This window comes from Physella acuta, unplaced genomic scaffold (genome assembly GCF_028476545.2).
Source record: "Physella acuta isolate Inbredline_101_S28 unplaced genomic scaffold, ASM2847654v3 ptg000156l, whole genome shotgun sequence".
Classification (NCBI taxonomy): Eukaryota; Metazoa; Mollusca; class Gastropoda; family Physidae; genus Physella; species Physella acuta.
The window spans coordinates 235861-252732 of record NW_026731675.1 but is presented as its reverse complement, the minus strand read 5'-3'; the positions used below and the strand labels follow the sequence as shown (position 1 = coordinate 252732).

The window sequence follows — 16872 nt, the reverse complement described above, 5'->3', positions numbered from 1 at the left end:
TGCACGCCACTGCGCGGGTCGGCTCGTATGGTTTGTTTTGCTTGTTGGCTTTTTAAACACAAGTGACAAGTCAGACACTTGGAGTGATCCAAATTGGGTTGTAGGAACTTTGCAAAAGGTCCAGACAACATTGAGAAACACGGAAACTCTGAAAAAACACAATAGATTGCAGAGAAAGAACTTTTTCTTAAGAAATTTCGATTGTTTCTTCAAGACAGAAACATGTTTCATTTTAATAGCAAAAATAGAAGGAAATAGAAAATAACAGAATAAGCCATAGTCACATGATGGAGCAAACACTATGTCTGCTGAAACATCAGGCCTACAAAAACGAGTTAGGGAAATAGCTCCACATGCACTCAGTGTTTCTTCCAGACTTTTTTCTCCGGGGGGGGGGGGCACTTGAAATTTTCGGGGGGGGGGGGGGGGGTAGACTTTCTTCGGGGGCGGACACTGTTAAAAGTATATATTTTCTATATAAATTATATAAATTTCATTTCGTTCGGGGGGGGGGGGGGCGGTAAAAAATTTCGGGGGGGGGGGGGGGGGGGGGGGTCTTCGCCCCCCCCGAAGAGATGCCTGGAAGAAACTCTGCATGCACTCTTTACACACTGATCATGTGTTAAAAATTCCGCGCGTTTTTTTTCTCTTTTCGCTCTCCTTTACACTTGAAAACATGACTACTACGCCACTGATGGCGTGCGTTTGACAAGGACATCAGAAATAGGTCAAGATTGCATGCGTGTATTACATATTAAAATGGACCCATCCGACTCATGATTTGCGTTCGGATTTTGACAGCGCTGATGATGACAGTTCAAATACGACAGCGAGACAACACGACTCAGTAAAAAAAAAAGTGCGCCAGAGCGAGATATCGGTATCGTGATACTTCTATATCGTGGACCCAGTGGCGTAGTGAGGTCGGGTGTCACCCGGTGCGGCACTTAATGGTGTCACCCCCCCCAAGAGGCGTTGCGACCCTTCCCGGGGACAATCTTTCATCTTTTCGATTTGCCACCCCCCCCCTCAAATTTTCGATTTACACCCCCCCCCCTCAAGTTTTTAATTTGCACCCCCCCTCAAACTTTCGATTTGCACCCCCCCCCTCAAGTTTTTGATTTGCACCCCCCCCCCCCCCCTCAAACTTTCGATTTGCACCCCCCTCCTCAAGTTTTTCTCTATATATTTTGCTATTTTTTGCCTTGGTGTCACCCCCTAAATGGGGTCACCCGGTGCGGTCCGCACCCCCCGCCCCCCACCTCTCGCTACGCCTCTGCGTGGACCCCTTGACGGAACACATAAATTACGAATCATGTCAACGCCACCTACACAGGCGCGTGTTGCTCGTGTATATGTGCTGTGACGAACGTACAATTTATTTTTATATCGTGGCCCAATAGACGACGTGTGACTGTCGTGATCGTACGTCGTGTGAGTATTTTAATCCTTCATACTATCTCGAGCAAAAAAAAGTGATCGGACGAAATAGTAAACTACGAATTCACATGCGTGACTGAACTTGATGGAGTCAGGGTCCTAACTGGATTCAATGAAATGCCAAGTCGAGCGGTTCTAGTCTAGCGCAGGCAACATTAAGAGAACACTTCCTTAAATTGCACGAGATTGAAAATACAAAAACAGCGCTTGCTGATTCAAGGTACCTCCACTGCTTTAAAGGTATCTTTCTCGGAACCCCCCCCCCCCCCCCCCCCCCCCACCACACCACCCACCCACCTCACCCTCAAACGCCAATAAAAATGTCTGTAAAGAACCTAAAGCTATTCTGCACGAGATTGACGGTATGAACACTTTGAAAGAGGCAATGAATTCCAAAAACATACATCTACGTACAGAGTAGGCCCCTAGCATGAGAACAGCAAATATATTTTTCTCCCAACAAAATATAAGTTTATGAAAAGAAGCAAGTGCTGGAGAGAGTAAGTGATATTCTGAAAATGGTTTGAAAACGTGGTCTTCACTATCAGTTTTTGCTGCCTATACATTATGAAACAATACAACGGTTCGTGTAAATTTCTTGGAAATATTACTCTTGTCAAAGATACAGTAAGAGAGAAAAGTAAAATTAGACAAATTTGGCAAAAAGGAGAGTCTATTTTGTTACTTTCATCTCAAAATTCTCAATAACATTTTATGCAATGGGAGGGGGTGAGGTAAAGTCTATGTCCAACCGCCATGTATTTTTCATTTTCAGGCAAAATCTTGAATGACTAAGTTATATATATATATATATATATATATATATATATATATATATATATATATATATATATATATATATGTATATATATATATATATATATATATATATATATATATATATATATATATATATATATATATATATATATATATATATATGTAAAGCAATATTTTGATTGAAGATGGTTTAAAAAATCACCTGCCACACGTTGGGTGTATTTAAAACAGCTTCCATATTCGAACAAACGCAACCGTTACATAATAATTACGATAATTACAGACTTTGAAGAAATTCGATAAGCTCTAGTGTCTCCACCCCTTGTCTCACAACACAACATTATGTCATTTCGAATATCGATCCCAATTCATAGCATATGGCATTCTTTGTAGTCTGTTATTCACTGTAATATTAACAAAGAAACACAAATATATAATTTTTAAATTCCTCTTTCACAAAGAAACCGACAGAAAAAGCATTCAATTAATAAATGGCTCTGTTGAAGATGACATAAGCAGGTGAACTCTACTTCACCTGCCCTATTGACCGTTAGATGTACACTTATATCTTAACATTTTACTTACTTTTCTGGTAAGTTATAGTTTTAGACATTCCATATTTACCCACAAAAAACACAACCAGTGCATTATTTTTGTATTTATGTCTTAACTGTGATTCTCTATTCTCGTTCTTTTTTTTCCCTTATATTTTGGTCAACACAATGCTTATTTCTCATTTAATGAATAGAATACTACGTGTACTAGTTGAATACATTTCTTATATGGTCGCTCTAAAAATCATTTATCAATAGTTCTGAAAGAGAGGTAGCAGATTATCCCCCCCCCCCTCCCAAATTCAACCTAAAATATTAATATATCCAGAAATAAACAATGTAAATGTACACATGCTATACTTTGCCTATACATATGTGCGTACTGTGCGCTCGTGCGTATATATATATATATATATATATATATATATATATATATATATATATATATATATATATATATATATATATATATATATATATACATATATATACCTACTTTTACTTGTAATGGGGGTGATACCCTGAATAGCCACACTTGGTGACATCCGACTTAACGATTCTTGAGATGACTCAACTCCTTGGACCTCATAAATTTGCTGTCGTCAGAATCTAATTGTTGCTGTTTTGTTTACGAATGTTGTTGGCGGATGTGCGATAACATTTCATGTGATAATTCTTAGCATCCTCCCATCTCCAGTAAGCGCAGGGTTGTGCTCTACTTGAATTTCACAACATACCAGTAGCTTTATTGCCGTCGTCTTTCAATGGCACTTAGCCAACCATTTATCCACAGTGTTTCTTCCAGACTACTATATAATTTCCATCTCGTTCGGGGGGGGGGGGGGGGGCAGTAGACTTTTTTCAGGGGGTTGTTTATGCAGTGTTTCTTTCAGGCATCTGATCTTCGAGGGGGGGGGGGGGTGACACCGCCCCTTTCTCCCCCACCCCCACCCCCAACGAATAGAATTTATATAGAAAATCTATTATTTAACCCGTGTCCTCCCCCGGAAAATTTAGTCCTTTCCACACACCCCCACCTCGACAGTTTCATGTGCCCCCCCCCCCCCACCCACCCCCCACCCTTGGAGAAAATGTTCTGAAAGAAACACTGCATTTATCTTTTTTTTTTTTCATTTTTGTTAACAGAAATATTCTTTATTATTTTCATTTTTCTCTGAGAAAACTCACACACAATGTCACACTAAGTAAAGTAAGTAAAGTTCCCTTTTCAAACCTGACGGTCTATGGGGCAAGTGAAGTAGAGTTCACTTGTTTCTGTGACCTCGGCATATGCAGAGATAGTGTGGTCAGCACTATAATGTCACACTAACCTTTTAAAATTTGCTAACTAACAATAATTATCGTATAGCACAATATAATGGCACTGAGTTAAACACTTTGAGTGTGAAGATATTGTTTATTATTTCTTTTGTTCTCTTATGTGTGTATTTGTGCTAGCATGTTTGTGTATACGTGAAACTTCTGATATCGGAAGCTATGCTGAAGAAACACTACTTCAATAGAAGTTTATTTTATAAAGTTGCGTTTTTACTTTCTCGTATATATGAAGTATAAAGTCTTGTAATCGTGCAAAAAAAAATCGAGATTTTTGCAAATCTCGACGTTTTACATCTCACTGATACGGAAAAAACATAATTGTGCAATCTTGTCCGTATGTGTGTGTGTGTGTGTGTGTGTGTGTGTGTGTCCGTGTGTAAACACGATAACTTGAGTACCGTTACAGCTAGGTTGATGAAATTTCATATATAAGTATTTTATCAAAATCGTAGATCCGTATCAACTTTTGAGCGATATCCGATAACCGGAAGTGGTACTTTTTCTACTTTGAATTTTTCAAAAGCCTATAACTTGAGTAGTATTTCAGATAGATAAATGAAATTTCACAAATAAGTAAAAGATCTAATTCTCTACCTTATGTCAAATTTTGGTAATTTCCGTTGACCGGAAGTACTAATTTACGCTATTTCCGATTTCTCAAAATCTAATGTAAATTTATAAAGTAGGCCTACTAATAATATTTCGCACTATTATGCACATTTTATTAGGCGTTCACTGGTGTGCAATTATTTTTCTACGAGATTTTATTCATATATCTGGACCTATATAGCAGACGTTCCGGGTCAAAGGTCATGCTTGTTTTATAAAATGTTCTATAACATGTTCTGTAAAAGTAACATGTTCTGTGGAGATAAAAATAACTTTTGGCGAGCTTTGTGTTCTAGAAATGTATAGTATACAAGTCGTAAGTGTAAACGCGGTGTAACAGCATGTTTTTAAATGCACTGAAAATAAGATAATAAAACAAACAAGCTGACCCGCGACGTAGCATACGCCGCTATTTAGTTGTCTTATTTTCTATTTTTCAGTAGCTCGTGAAGGACGATTATCCTCACCGTCACTTTCCAGATCTAAATAAATCATGAGCAATTTAAAAAAAAAATGTGTTATTGACGTCACATGATCGGGTGTTCCCCTACGCGTTTACCAAAGGTATCACCCAATCGTCGCCAAAAACTTTGCATTTTCGGTGGGATGTCATCCCTCTCTGACTTTTCTTTTATTATTTTAGCTGGATGCAATATGTTTTGACAGTAAATTGTACAATGTTCCATCATGTTGTCACTCCGAAATATTGTCGGCCGATGCGAACCGCACCTCTGCCCAGTTTCTTCCAGGCATTAATATAGAAAATATATACTTTTAACGCCCCCCCCCCCCCCCCGGAGAAAAGTCTGGAAGAAACAAAAAACTGCCTCTGCTCCCGAAGGGTGACCTACTGTATTTGGTCACTTAAAAAACAAACATAATTATATGTATAAATAAACAATCAGGTGTGGAAAGGGGGGGGGGGGTATTTTTTAGCGCAATTTCCAGACGGACAATTGCGATTATTAACTCGTCATTTCTGGATGGATGGATGGATGGATGAATGAATGGATGGATGGATGTGTGTCCGCAGCTTTAAGTCGTATCTCCTCCTCAACGAAGCAATATCGAGGACTAGTTCCAAAAGCAAATATGTTAAGCAAGTTTCAAGGACGATTGTGGGTCAAAAAAATTCCCGGAATTCCTTCCTGGATTTCCCGGAAAAGCCAAAAAACCTCGAACACATGCAGTTTTTTGTCCATATCTCGGCAACCAGACCACTTAGCGACTTGAAACATGTACCAATCGATTCCTGCCATAATTTAGACCAATATTGCCGAAGAAAGTTTTCAAAAATATCCTTTCGTTCGGTCACAAACAATTAATTAAGAACATTTAAACTGAGCATCGTGTAGGCCTAGGATGATATTTACTACTTTTTAGCGCAATTTCCATACTGGAGAATTGCGTTTAATAATGCGTCATTTCTGGATGGATGTATGGATGTGTGTCCGCAGCCTTTAAGTCGTATCTCCTCCTCAACGAAGCAATATCGAGGACTAGTTCCAAAAGCAAATATGTTAAGCAAGTTTCAAGGATGATTGTGGGCCAAAAACATTCCCGGAATACCTTCCTGGATTTCCCGGAAAAGCCAAAAAACCTCGAACAAATGCAGTTTTTTGTCCATATCTCGGCAACCAGAGCACTTAGCGACTTGAAACATTTACCAATCGATTCCTGCCATAATTTAGACCTATATTGCCGAAGAAAGTTTTCAAAAATATCCTTTCGTTCGGTCACAATTTTTTTTTTAATTATTCAAACTGAGCATCTTGTAGGCCTAGGATGATATTTTAAAATGATTTAAACTGAGCATCATGTAGGCTTTTTCCCCCTTTGGTGCGTAGCTGGACGCGTTCTGCGGTACACGCTGCCATTGGCCAGACTCGCGCAGATCTCGCGAGGGGGCGGGGACTAGCTCTGCTCGTGTGGAGAGAAACGAAAAGGGGTGCTCGCGTCTCACCACTAGAAGAAGCGAAGCGGTGAAGTTCCAAACCAAGCACACCGGCTCAGGCAGTCGCTAGTGAGAGGTAACGTCTACTTGACGCATGTTAATTAAGGAAATTGCGCTTAAATTGTCACTAGACTTTTTATTAACTTGTTTCAACTGAGCATCTTGTAGGCCTACTCGTTAAAATAAAACTATTTCCGTTGATATAGGTTAATATAGTTGTCTTTTTTTTTACTTATTAATTCAAACGTTATTTTTGTACCCTATTAATTTATTTATAATTTATATGAGAGTGATAGGGAGTTTTTTTTAAAATTAATTAAGGAAATTGTGCTTAAATTGTCACTAGACTTTTTATTAACTTGTTTTTTTTTTTTTTTTGAAATCCCTTCTTTACTATTTCCTGCCTAGGTCACTTGTAAACATGACTGATTCGACCCTAAGCCTACGGATAATACTAGGCCCAGTGGCGGATTAAGGGGGGTGCTGAAAGGGCTGCAGCTACGGGCCCCCGATTTTTAGGGGCCCCCAAATTTACCACCTAATTGTAACTAGTAAAGGCATAAAAAAAAACAAAAAAAAAAAAAACCCAAAAAAAACCCCATCTATATTGGTCAGAATACAATAGGATATCACATTACGTTTTTTCCCCAAATTTACATACCAGGTACAAGGTGGTGGAGGCGGAGGGAGGGGGGGGGGGAGGGCTCACTTAATCGACCCATCGCCATCCACCTCAGGTAAAACAATCTCCAGGCGACCGTAGTTCTCTTTCCTGCACATAACAACTAGGTGCGACACTAATGTCTTCTTATAAAATACAGCATTGTTCAAATTGAGATGGGGAAGGGGGGGGGGGGGGGTAACTCACTAGGCCTAACATCAACCGTGGCCTCAGTTGTAACAATAAACAATGGCGAACTTTGAACTTTAAGTTTTTTTCCAATTTAATTAAACTGTGAACTCTGTCCGACCCGCAGAGGCGTAGCTAGGGGGGGGGCGGGGGGGGCGGCCGCCCCGGGCGCCGACCCTATGGGGGCGCCAAAAGGGGTGGGAAAAATTTTTTAAAGCTGATTTTATGCTGCAGTTTTGAATTATAAACTGTCTAAGTTAAGAAATATAATGGCTACACGCATTTACATACTGATTTAACTGTTTTCTATCTTGATTTCTTAATGTAAAACATATACTCTTAAGAAACAGTGACCGGCAAAACCGCTTTGAAGCTTTTCCTAGATGGGGGGGGGGGGCGCTTTTTCGAGACTTAAAACGGAAGAATTTACACTAGATTGTTGAGTCGATAAACGTTACCACTATTAAAAGAAACCAATTGTATTAAAACGTATTGTACGATTGTTGAACTGTAAAATACGTTAGTGACTTTTATCAAGATGGTGCAGGGGGGCGCTTTTAGGCTAAATAAAATAGCAAAATTACACAGGATTCTGAGTAAACAACCTTTAGCTCTCAGAAAGAAACGAATTGTACTGTGCATTGTATAATTGTGTAACATTTTTTTTAAAAAAGTTAGTTACGTTAAAAACCGCTCTACAAACTTTGTCCAAGATGGTTGTGATGAGTGTGTGTGGGGGTGGGGGGGGGGGCGCTTTTTTCGCTAACAAAAATCGCAAGTATTTGTACTGGATTGGTGAGTAGATAACTCTCTTAACACTTAGTAAAGAAACCAAGTGTATTAACGCGTAATGTACAATTTCAATAGCCAGTTTTGTTAAAAAAAAAGACGCGACTAGTTCTTTGTAAGATTCTTACGATTCTCTCAACTTCAACGTGAGAGATCAGATACTTTTGATCAGTGTTTCTTCCAGACTTTTTTCTCCGGGGGGGCACTTGAAATCTTCGGGGGGAGGGGGGAGGCGGTAAACTTTCTTCGGGGGGGGGGGCGGACACTGTTAAAAGTATATATTTTCTATATATAAATTATATAAATTTCATTTCGTTCGGGGGGGGGCGTAAAAATTTTTCCGGGGGGGCTTCGACCCCCCGAAAAGATGCCTGGAAGAAACTGTGTGCGAGAAGGCAGGGCAAATCTGCGAAATCCAAGACTACGAGCTGTTAACATCCGTTGGATTCCAGTTTGTTTTCTCTAGCTTGTTTTGTCATACCATCAACCAATCAACGAAATACCCATGTCGTATTCCAATGTGAACAATAAATATTTCTGATAACTTCTTCTTGTATGTCACTTGTGTGTCCTTACTCTAACAAACTTCGAATCCAATATGTACCATATCACAACAGAGATCGTTCAAAACTAGAACATAAAAGGCTGGTCTAAACATATTAGCGTTAGCTACAAACTACCCTCTAACACAGATCAGGCTTATTTTTTTTTTACTGACATTACTAATCTTTCGCAAAAAAAGTTAAACGCATCTTAATGGGAATTAAATTGTCGTAAAGTTTTAAGGAATGAAAATCATACAATGTAATTATTAAACCTTGTCCGGACTGTAGCATACACGCTTACACACACGCTTACACACACAAATACACTCTTACCCACACACAAGCTTATATATAAACACACTATCACACACACATAATTATACACACACACACACACACACACACACATATATATATATATATATATATATATATATATATATATATATATATATATATATAAGCGGGGGGGGGCGCCAAATTGAAAGTTCGCCCCGGGCGCCGGGAAGGGTCGCTACGCCTCTGCCGACCCGTTAGGGTAATGGAAACTGGAACCTCTTTTGTTGAGCTTGGCATATCACCCCCCCCCCCCACACACACACACTTCCGGTATGTCCCCAAACTATATCTTCCTCCCCGAAATCCCATTCGGAATTACATTTGTTGAGTCAGTCATTCTTTTGGATTTATTCGCACGGAGTCTACTCAAGAGTTCAAAATTTTTCTTGATTTCCAACCCTCCACCATTATCCAGGCTTCAGACTTTTCAGATAGACAAAGTAATCCTAAAGGCTCGTTCATCAGACCTATATGTCAAAAAATTGCTTGCTGGAGAAAAAACGACAATTTGCAATTTCAGCAAAGAGCCGGACTTTTAATTAGATTCAGCCTTGTTTTTTTTTTAAATTCTATTGAATATGTCTCGTAACTATCCTAGTGGAGCAAAAAAACGCGCATTATCGGTGAAAAAAAGAAAGATCGAAACTGAGCTTGCTGAAAAAACTACAAAACTGCTCTCCTTTTTCAAACCAACTTCGAGTACCAAGGAAAATAGTCACGTAGAAAAGGGATCTGCAATTGAATCAGACACCGCCGGGGTAAAAGATGTAGAGCAGGCTCCTACTTTAAAACAATGTGATTTGAAAGATGATACAGCAAAACCCCTTGAAGATAGTCATGCTATATACGACCTTCATTTTTGGCCAGAGCGGGAAAAGATGTCAGAGGCATTTAGAAACTATTGGATTCAACGTGGTACCACACCATGTCAAAACAAAAACGGGGACTTTAAAGAATCAGTCATACAGTTAGAAAGAGAGTCACAACGTCGGTTCTGCACCATTTCTTTATTTACACGTGTCCATGCACGAACAGGAGAAAAATTTGAAAGAAATTGGTTGTGTTATTCCAAAACAAGCGGGTGTGTTTATTGTTTTGTATGTAAGCTGATGTCACCTATAACTAACAAAATGACATCAGGGTTCAAACAATGGAAAAGTGCCCATGAAGTGCTATCTAGGCATGAACATTCCAAACAACACATTGATTCATTGGCAGCGCTGTGTTCACGAAAATCTACTGGTCAGATTGACATGAAACTTGTAACGCAATATGAAAGTGAAATTCAGTACTGGAGACAAGTACTTCACAGAATCGTGAGTGTGGTACAGTTTCTTTGTATTCGTGGTCTTCCGTTCCGGGGCAGAACTGAAGAGGTTGGCTCTCCAAACAATGGGAATTATCTCGGGTTGCTGGAGCTGTTAAGTCAGTACGATACCTTTCTCGCAGAACATATGCGGATACACGCCAACAAAGGACGTGGACATACATCCTACATATCTACAACAATATGTGAGGAGATGATTGAACTTATGGGTCAAAAGGTTTTGTCTGTAATTGTAGATGAAATAAAGACAGCGAAATATTTTTCCATATCTGTAGAATCGACTCCAGATGTTTCACATGTTGATCAACTCACAATCTTTATTCGCTATGTACAAGACACCGGACCTATTGAGCGCTTCTTAAAATTTGTACCAATGTTTTCACACACTGGTTCGGAAATAGCTAATTTAATACTAACATTTTTGAAAGAAAATGGAATTGACATAAAAAATTGTCGCGGTCAATCATATGACAACGCGTCCAACATGAGCGGCAAGTATAACGGCGTTCAGGCTAAAATCCGGGAGAAGTGTGACGTGGCATTGTATGTACCGTGCACAGCACATTCACTCAATTTAGTTGGGAACTGCGCAGCTGAGTGCTGCCCCACGTCAGTTGGGTTTTTTTTATCTCCTTCAGAGCCTTTACTCTTGGCTTTCTGCATCTACCCATCGTTGGCATATACACAACAAGCACATGAATGGATTGCCTGTTGCTAAAGCTTTGTCGGAAACCAGATGGTCCGCTCGACATGATGCTGTTAAGGCTTTAAATAGAGGGTATAAGGAAAATATATCGGCTTTGGAGGAGTTAGCAGCCGATGAAAATCAACCTCTTAAATGTAGAGCTGAAGCTGAAGGATATCTTAAAAGTTTACAAAAACTAGAAACAGTAATATTAATCGAGGTATGGGATACAATTTTAGAGAGATTGCAAAAAACAAATGTATCTCTTCAAGAAAAAGGTTTATCTCTTAATACAGCAGTTAATTTGTTAAAATCTGTTCTCCTTTTTATTGAAAGTCAACGTAATGAATTCGCTAGCTTCGAATCAAAAGGAAAAATTAAATGTGAAGTCAAAGACTACACATATTCCAACAGACGACCACTAAAGAGGAAGCGACAATTTGACGAAAGCAAAGTTTCAGAAATGCAACTTTCTCCTAGAGAAAAATTTATGACTGAAGTATTCATCTGTGTGATCGACCACCTAACTGCAGCTCTACATCATCGCTTAGATTCCTATAAAACTGTTCAAGAAATGTTCGATTTCTTCAGTGACCTGACCAACCTTAGCACTGGTGACATTACAGGAGCAGCTACAAAACTAATCAACAAATATCCCGATGATTTTGAAGAATGTTTTTCATCGGAGTTGATTCAATTCGCCGAGCTGTTTAAATCAATTCATGGGGGAAAAGAGCAAAACGTCTACAATGATAGCATTGAATTAGAAATGTTGATGTTTTTAAATAGATTCAAGTGCATTCAGAGCTTTCCAAATGTGCACATTGCTCTTCGAATTTATCTGTGTATGATGACATCTAACTGCAGTGGAGAGCGCTCATTTTCCAAAATGAAAAAGATTAAAAGCGATCTTAGAAGCAATATGGGACAGCAGAGACTTAGTATGCTCTCACTTATGAGCATAGAAAATGACATTGTAAGCTCACTAAATTATACAGAACTAATAGAAGAGTTTGCTATCAAGAAAGCTCGAAAATGTTCCCTATAAAAGTTACTTGGTCTTTAGTTCTAAATAAAAACAACTGTAATAAATGTAAGTATTTATAATTTCTTTTGCATTAGTAAATAAATAATTGTCACTTTAAATGCTCTTAAGTCTCAATGTAATTTAACATTACATTTAATGTAACATTTTTTGTATATGCCATGGCTTCTGTTAACATTTAGCTTATTCCATTCAACCTTTATTTTTTGGAAAGGCCTCTGTTTTGTGAGGTCATTATATAAACTACATATATATATATATATATATATATATATATATATATATATATATATATATATATATATATATATATATATATATATATATATATATATATATATATATATATAAATATATATATATATATATATATAGTTTAGGGGGCCCCGGAAAAAGTTTCAGCCAGGGGCCCCGCAGAAGCTTAATCCGCCCCTGACTAGGCCTACCTAAATCTAGTCATACTCCTAGCCTAGGCCCTATGCCAGGAGTAGGCTAATTAACTCTTTATTAGGCCCTAAAGAGTTAGATAATATTAAAAAGTTTGCTGGTCAAAGAATGAAAACGAAAAAATAAACGAAAGTGCAACTTTTTAAAACTCACCCAAGCACTACATTACCTAGCCTGGCCTAGTAAATTGATAATCTAAACATTTCAAGCCAAATAGATCTATAAAATACTATAAATCTAGATCTAGCCAATATGATCTAGATCTAGAAAATCTATGACAGATTAAAATAATGATTTAGTTTTTAGAGATGTTTACTGTAGTGTTTAGTTTTTAGTACAGATTCAATTGTGATCGATCATCATTCATCAGATTACGAAAAGTAAAAGTAGATTCTAGTGAAAATCGGGAATTTTTTTGCCACTAGAATACTGCAATTAATACATTGATAATTCTAAATTATATTATAGATCTAATTATTTAGATCTAGATTTCTATCTAGATCTAGAATTCACACTAGCTAGCTGATCAGATCTAGATCTACTTGTAGACTACAAATTTACACTAGCCTAGACTGAAGACTGAGAAGTTGTGCTCTGTTCCCTAGACCCTAGGCCTATTCCTTAATAAGTTAATACATTGCCTTACAAAGTTACTTTTTGGATTGAAACCGGGGTAGTCATAGGAAATTATTATTTTTTTTCTTAAAAAATGTCTGTGCATTATGCGTCTGGTCTATCCCCCTATGAACACAAAGGAAAATGTGGATTACCAGAAACCTTTGATACTCCTGCTGAACTGTCTGAAAAGTTAGAAAAATTAGTAGAATTTGTGAAAAAGAGTCATCATATTGTTGTTCATACAGGGGCTGGTATAAGCACATCTGCAGGTATTCCTGATTTTAGAGGTCCTAAAGGTAATTCTTTAACAAGCTTTTATTTATTTTACAAAATCTGTTTGTTTGTGGCAAATCTTTAGCTCACTTTTGACCCACTTCTAATGCAGCAATTTTGTTCAAACTTTCCAGATGTGTTCCACTTTGTGGCAATACAACTATATCTATGTGTTAATTTGATTAGATGTTTAAAAAGTCATTAAAAATAAGTTTAACAGTTTCAAAACTAAGTGGAGATAACAAAAATTAAATAACTATAGGCTATAGGTGGTCAAAGCCCCGCTGTGGTCAAACCCCCTATGGTCAAAGCTCCGCTGTGGTCAAACCCCCTATGGTCAAAGCACCTGTGGTCAAATGTCCGCGCACCAGTCTGGTGAGCTATGGTTCACAAGAATGTTTACAATCGTAGAGCCAGTCGATCTAGTGAAGGTTATTAGGGGCAGATACTAAAGTTTTAAAAATGATTTAAACTATGGAGAGGTAACACGACTAAGAACTTGCTGCCATCTGTAAAATATGGTATTTGGACGTCTGCTTTCACTTTAATTGAGACAGAAGCTTTTATGAAAAAAAGCAAATTAGTTTTATTTTCTTATTTTCAGTGCATTTAATAGCTTATTGTTATAAGGTTGTTTTTTTTTTATTTATTTTTATTTTAAGTGTGTTTTTATTAGTGCCTGTACTGTGAAATTGTAATGTGTTAGTCATTAATGAAGAATGTTCATGAAGAGTTAGGCCTCCTCTCTGACATTCCTATTTTTTGTACATTCAAGTGTTTTAAATATTATAATATATTCTCACCACTTATAGGGGTGTGGACATTAGAAGAAAAAGGAGAATGCCCACAACATAATGTCACGTTTGACACTGCTGAACCTACATTTACTCACATGGCTCTGGTAGCTCTTGAAAAAGCTGGTATGTGGTTACAACAATTGATTAAAGTGACCTGGTTCCAGCATTAAATTGACCATTTTTACCTATTATTTTTTATTTAAATTTAGTGTTTACCCTCAAATAATTCTGCTTATATATATTTTTTTTTTAAATATGTTAAGTACAAAATAACAGCTAAAAAAAAAGTCCCCTTTGATATAATATAAATAGATGCTGAACAGTTACTTTGTTTCAGTATTATCACACTTTAGTGAACCTAAATACAAATATTTAAAAAGTGAGTAAAATCAAAGGTCTGAAATATTCATTTTTACTTTAAAATTTATTTATTGTAGGTATCATAAAGTATGTAGTTAGTCAAAATATCGATGGACTGCATATAAGGTCAGGTTTTCCACGCAATTGTTTATCTGAACTTCACGGGAATATGTTTATAGAAGAATGCAATAAATGTGGACATCAGGTAAGAGCATTACAATAGTAAACATAGGTAATTTATTTACATATTAAAGTTAATTTGTATATGAATATTTATTATTGATTTATTGATACAAAGAAGAAGTTATTAGTTTAATCTCAACTCTCATAAATTTAGTTACTTGGCTGCAGATAACAAAAACCACAATTAAAGCACTTAAATTTTATGTTTATGATCTGAAATGAATTATAAATATGTATCAAACTAATCATATAAATGTATATCATTTCCCTGTGCTAACTCTTCCTTCTAGTATATAAGGCAGCATTGTGTGCCAACTATGGCAAGGAACTTAACTGGGGGCAGCTGTACACAGAAAAAATCTAGAGGAACATGCAGGTAATTATTTTGTTATTTTTACTGTATATTCTTTATTATTAATTAATGATAATGTATAGAATTTAAAAACAACTCTGCTGTTCTAATGAAGTTTTTACATAAACTGAGTTAATTATTTGAATTTATTTAAACAAAATAGAATTGAGTACTCTAATTTTTATTTAAAGTTTATTTTAATGACTGACATCTTATACAGCTTTAATTTTGAATTTTAGAGGAAAGTTGATAGATACAATACTAGATTGGGAAGACTCTTTACCTGATAGAGATTTGGATGCAGCCTATCAACAAAGCAGGTAAAAATAGATTCAAATTTTCTTATTTCAAAATAACAGATTCCAACTGAAAACATTTTTATCGTATTAATATATTACTATTACTTATATAAAGACAACTAACTTAACAAAATTCTGTTTACAGAAAATCAGATTTAAGCATTTGCTTGGGAACATCATTACAGATTGTTCCAAGTGGAAATATTCCTCTGCTGACTAAGAAGAATGGTGGGAAGTTGGTTATAGTAAACTTACAGCCTACTAAACATGACAAAAAATGTGATTTAAAAATTTCTGCTTATGTTGATGATGTAATGAAAGCCTTATGTAAAGTTCTTAAAGTTGAAGTCCCTCAGTATACTAAGCCATCAGTCTGTCTTAGTTCCATTTATTCTCCAAAAGACATAAAAGATTTGCAAATCAGTGCAGATCTAGAACTGTTAAATAACTTTATTGAGGTATTCAAAGACAGCAATCACATCAAAAGGGCCTTAGAGGACTCTCCTGAAGAACCATGTAAGAAAATGAAAAAAGAAGTTATAAAAGATGAGAATGATGTTATAAAACAAGAAAGTGCTTCAGAAATAGAGTCTTCTGATAATAAGGCTGAGTTGTCAGCAGAATGTGTTGATGTTTAACTTTGAACATTTTACTGAATGTAACTGTATCAGAAAATGCAAATCTTCCAGTCTACAGCATTCTGAGTCAAACCCACCTAAAAGTTAGGATACTTCAGGGAGGCTTCTAATGATATGAGACCTTACATATGAAATACTAAATTTTCCTAACAACATACGGATGAAGAAGGATGGAATCTATTTTCATTATGCTGCTATGTTTTTATCCACAATTTGCATAGTGGCATTGTTTCAACCTTATTGCTAGTAAGCGAATATATTGTTAAGGTTGTATTAGTTAATGATGTTTTTTACATTCCGAAAAAAAATTTTCTTACTTTTTTTAAAAATTAAAGTAACAGTTACCACCATAAGATAAAATTCTCCACAAGCTAAACCTATATACTATGTTAAAATTTTTATTATTGTATTTCTACCCTAGGTACCTTAGGTAGAAATACTATTCTTTTTATTTATTTATTTAGGTTTATATTTAACCACTGTATTGTTAATTTCAAAACTTAATTACAGCTTTTATATTTTAAAATTATTTACACATCAAAAGTTATAGTTAGTTGCATGTTAAATAGCCTAAACTGTGTGAATGTCCTTAAAGAATTGATGTAACTCATGATGGAATCCTATTACAGTAAATAAATATATATTGTACA

At 36.5% G+C, this 16872-nt stretch overlaps 1 protein-coding gene across 5 annotated transcripts in view; it reads left to right on the top strand.

Annotated features, from left to right (window-relative positions):
• LOC131935736 (NAD-dependent protein deacylase sirtuin-6) overlaps nucleotides 1-16872 on the top strand; it is a 21289-nt gene extending 4417 nt beyond the window's left edge. The window contains exons 1-7 of one of the 5 annotated variants that reach the window (XM_059292362.1): nucleotides 12825-13082; nucleotides 13566-13616; nucleotides 14406-14513; nucleotides 14828-14955; nucleotides 15224-15309; nucleotides 15525-15605; nucleotides 15730-16872. In XM_059292362.1, the coding sequence (XP_059148345.1) occupies nucleotides 14486-14513; nucleotides 14828-14955; nucleotides 15224-15309; nucleotides 15525-15605; nucleotides 15730-16222 (816 nt within the window). In that variant the 5' untranslated portion in view covers nucleotides 12825-13082; nucleotides 13566-13616; nucleotides 14406-14485 and the 3' untranslated portion in view covers nucleotides 16223-16872. Of the gene's footprint in view, nucleotides 1-12824; nucleotides 13083-13262; nucleotides 13617-14405; nucleotides 14514-14827; nucleotides 14956-15223; nucleotides 15310-15524; nucleotides 15606-15729 lie in introns of those variants that run through there. The other 4 variants (XM_059292361.1, XM_059292359.1, XM_059292358.1 and 1 more) reach the window with 4 other exon arrangements.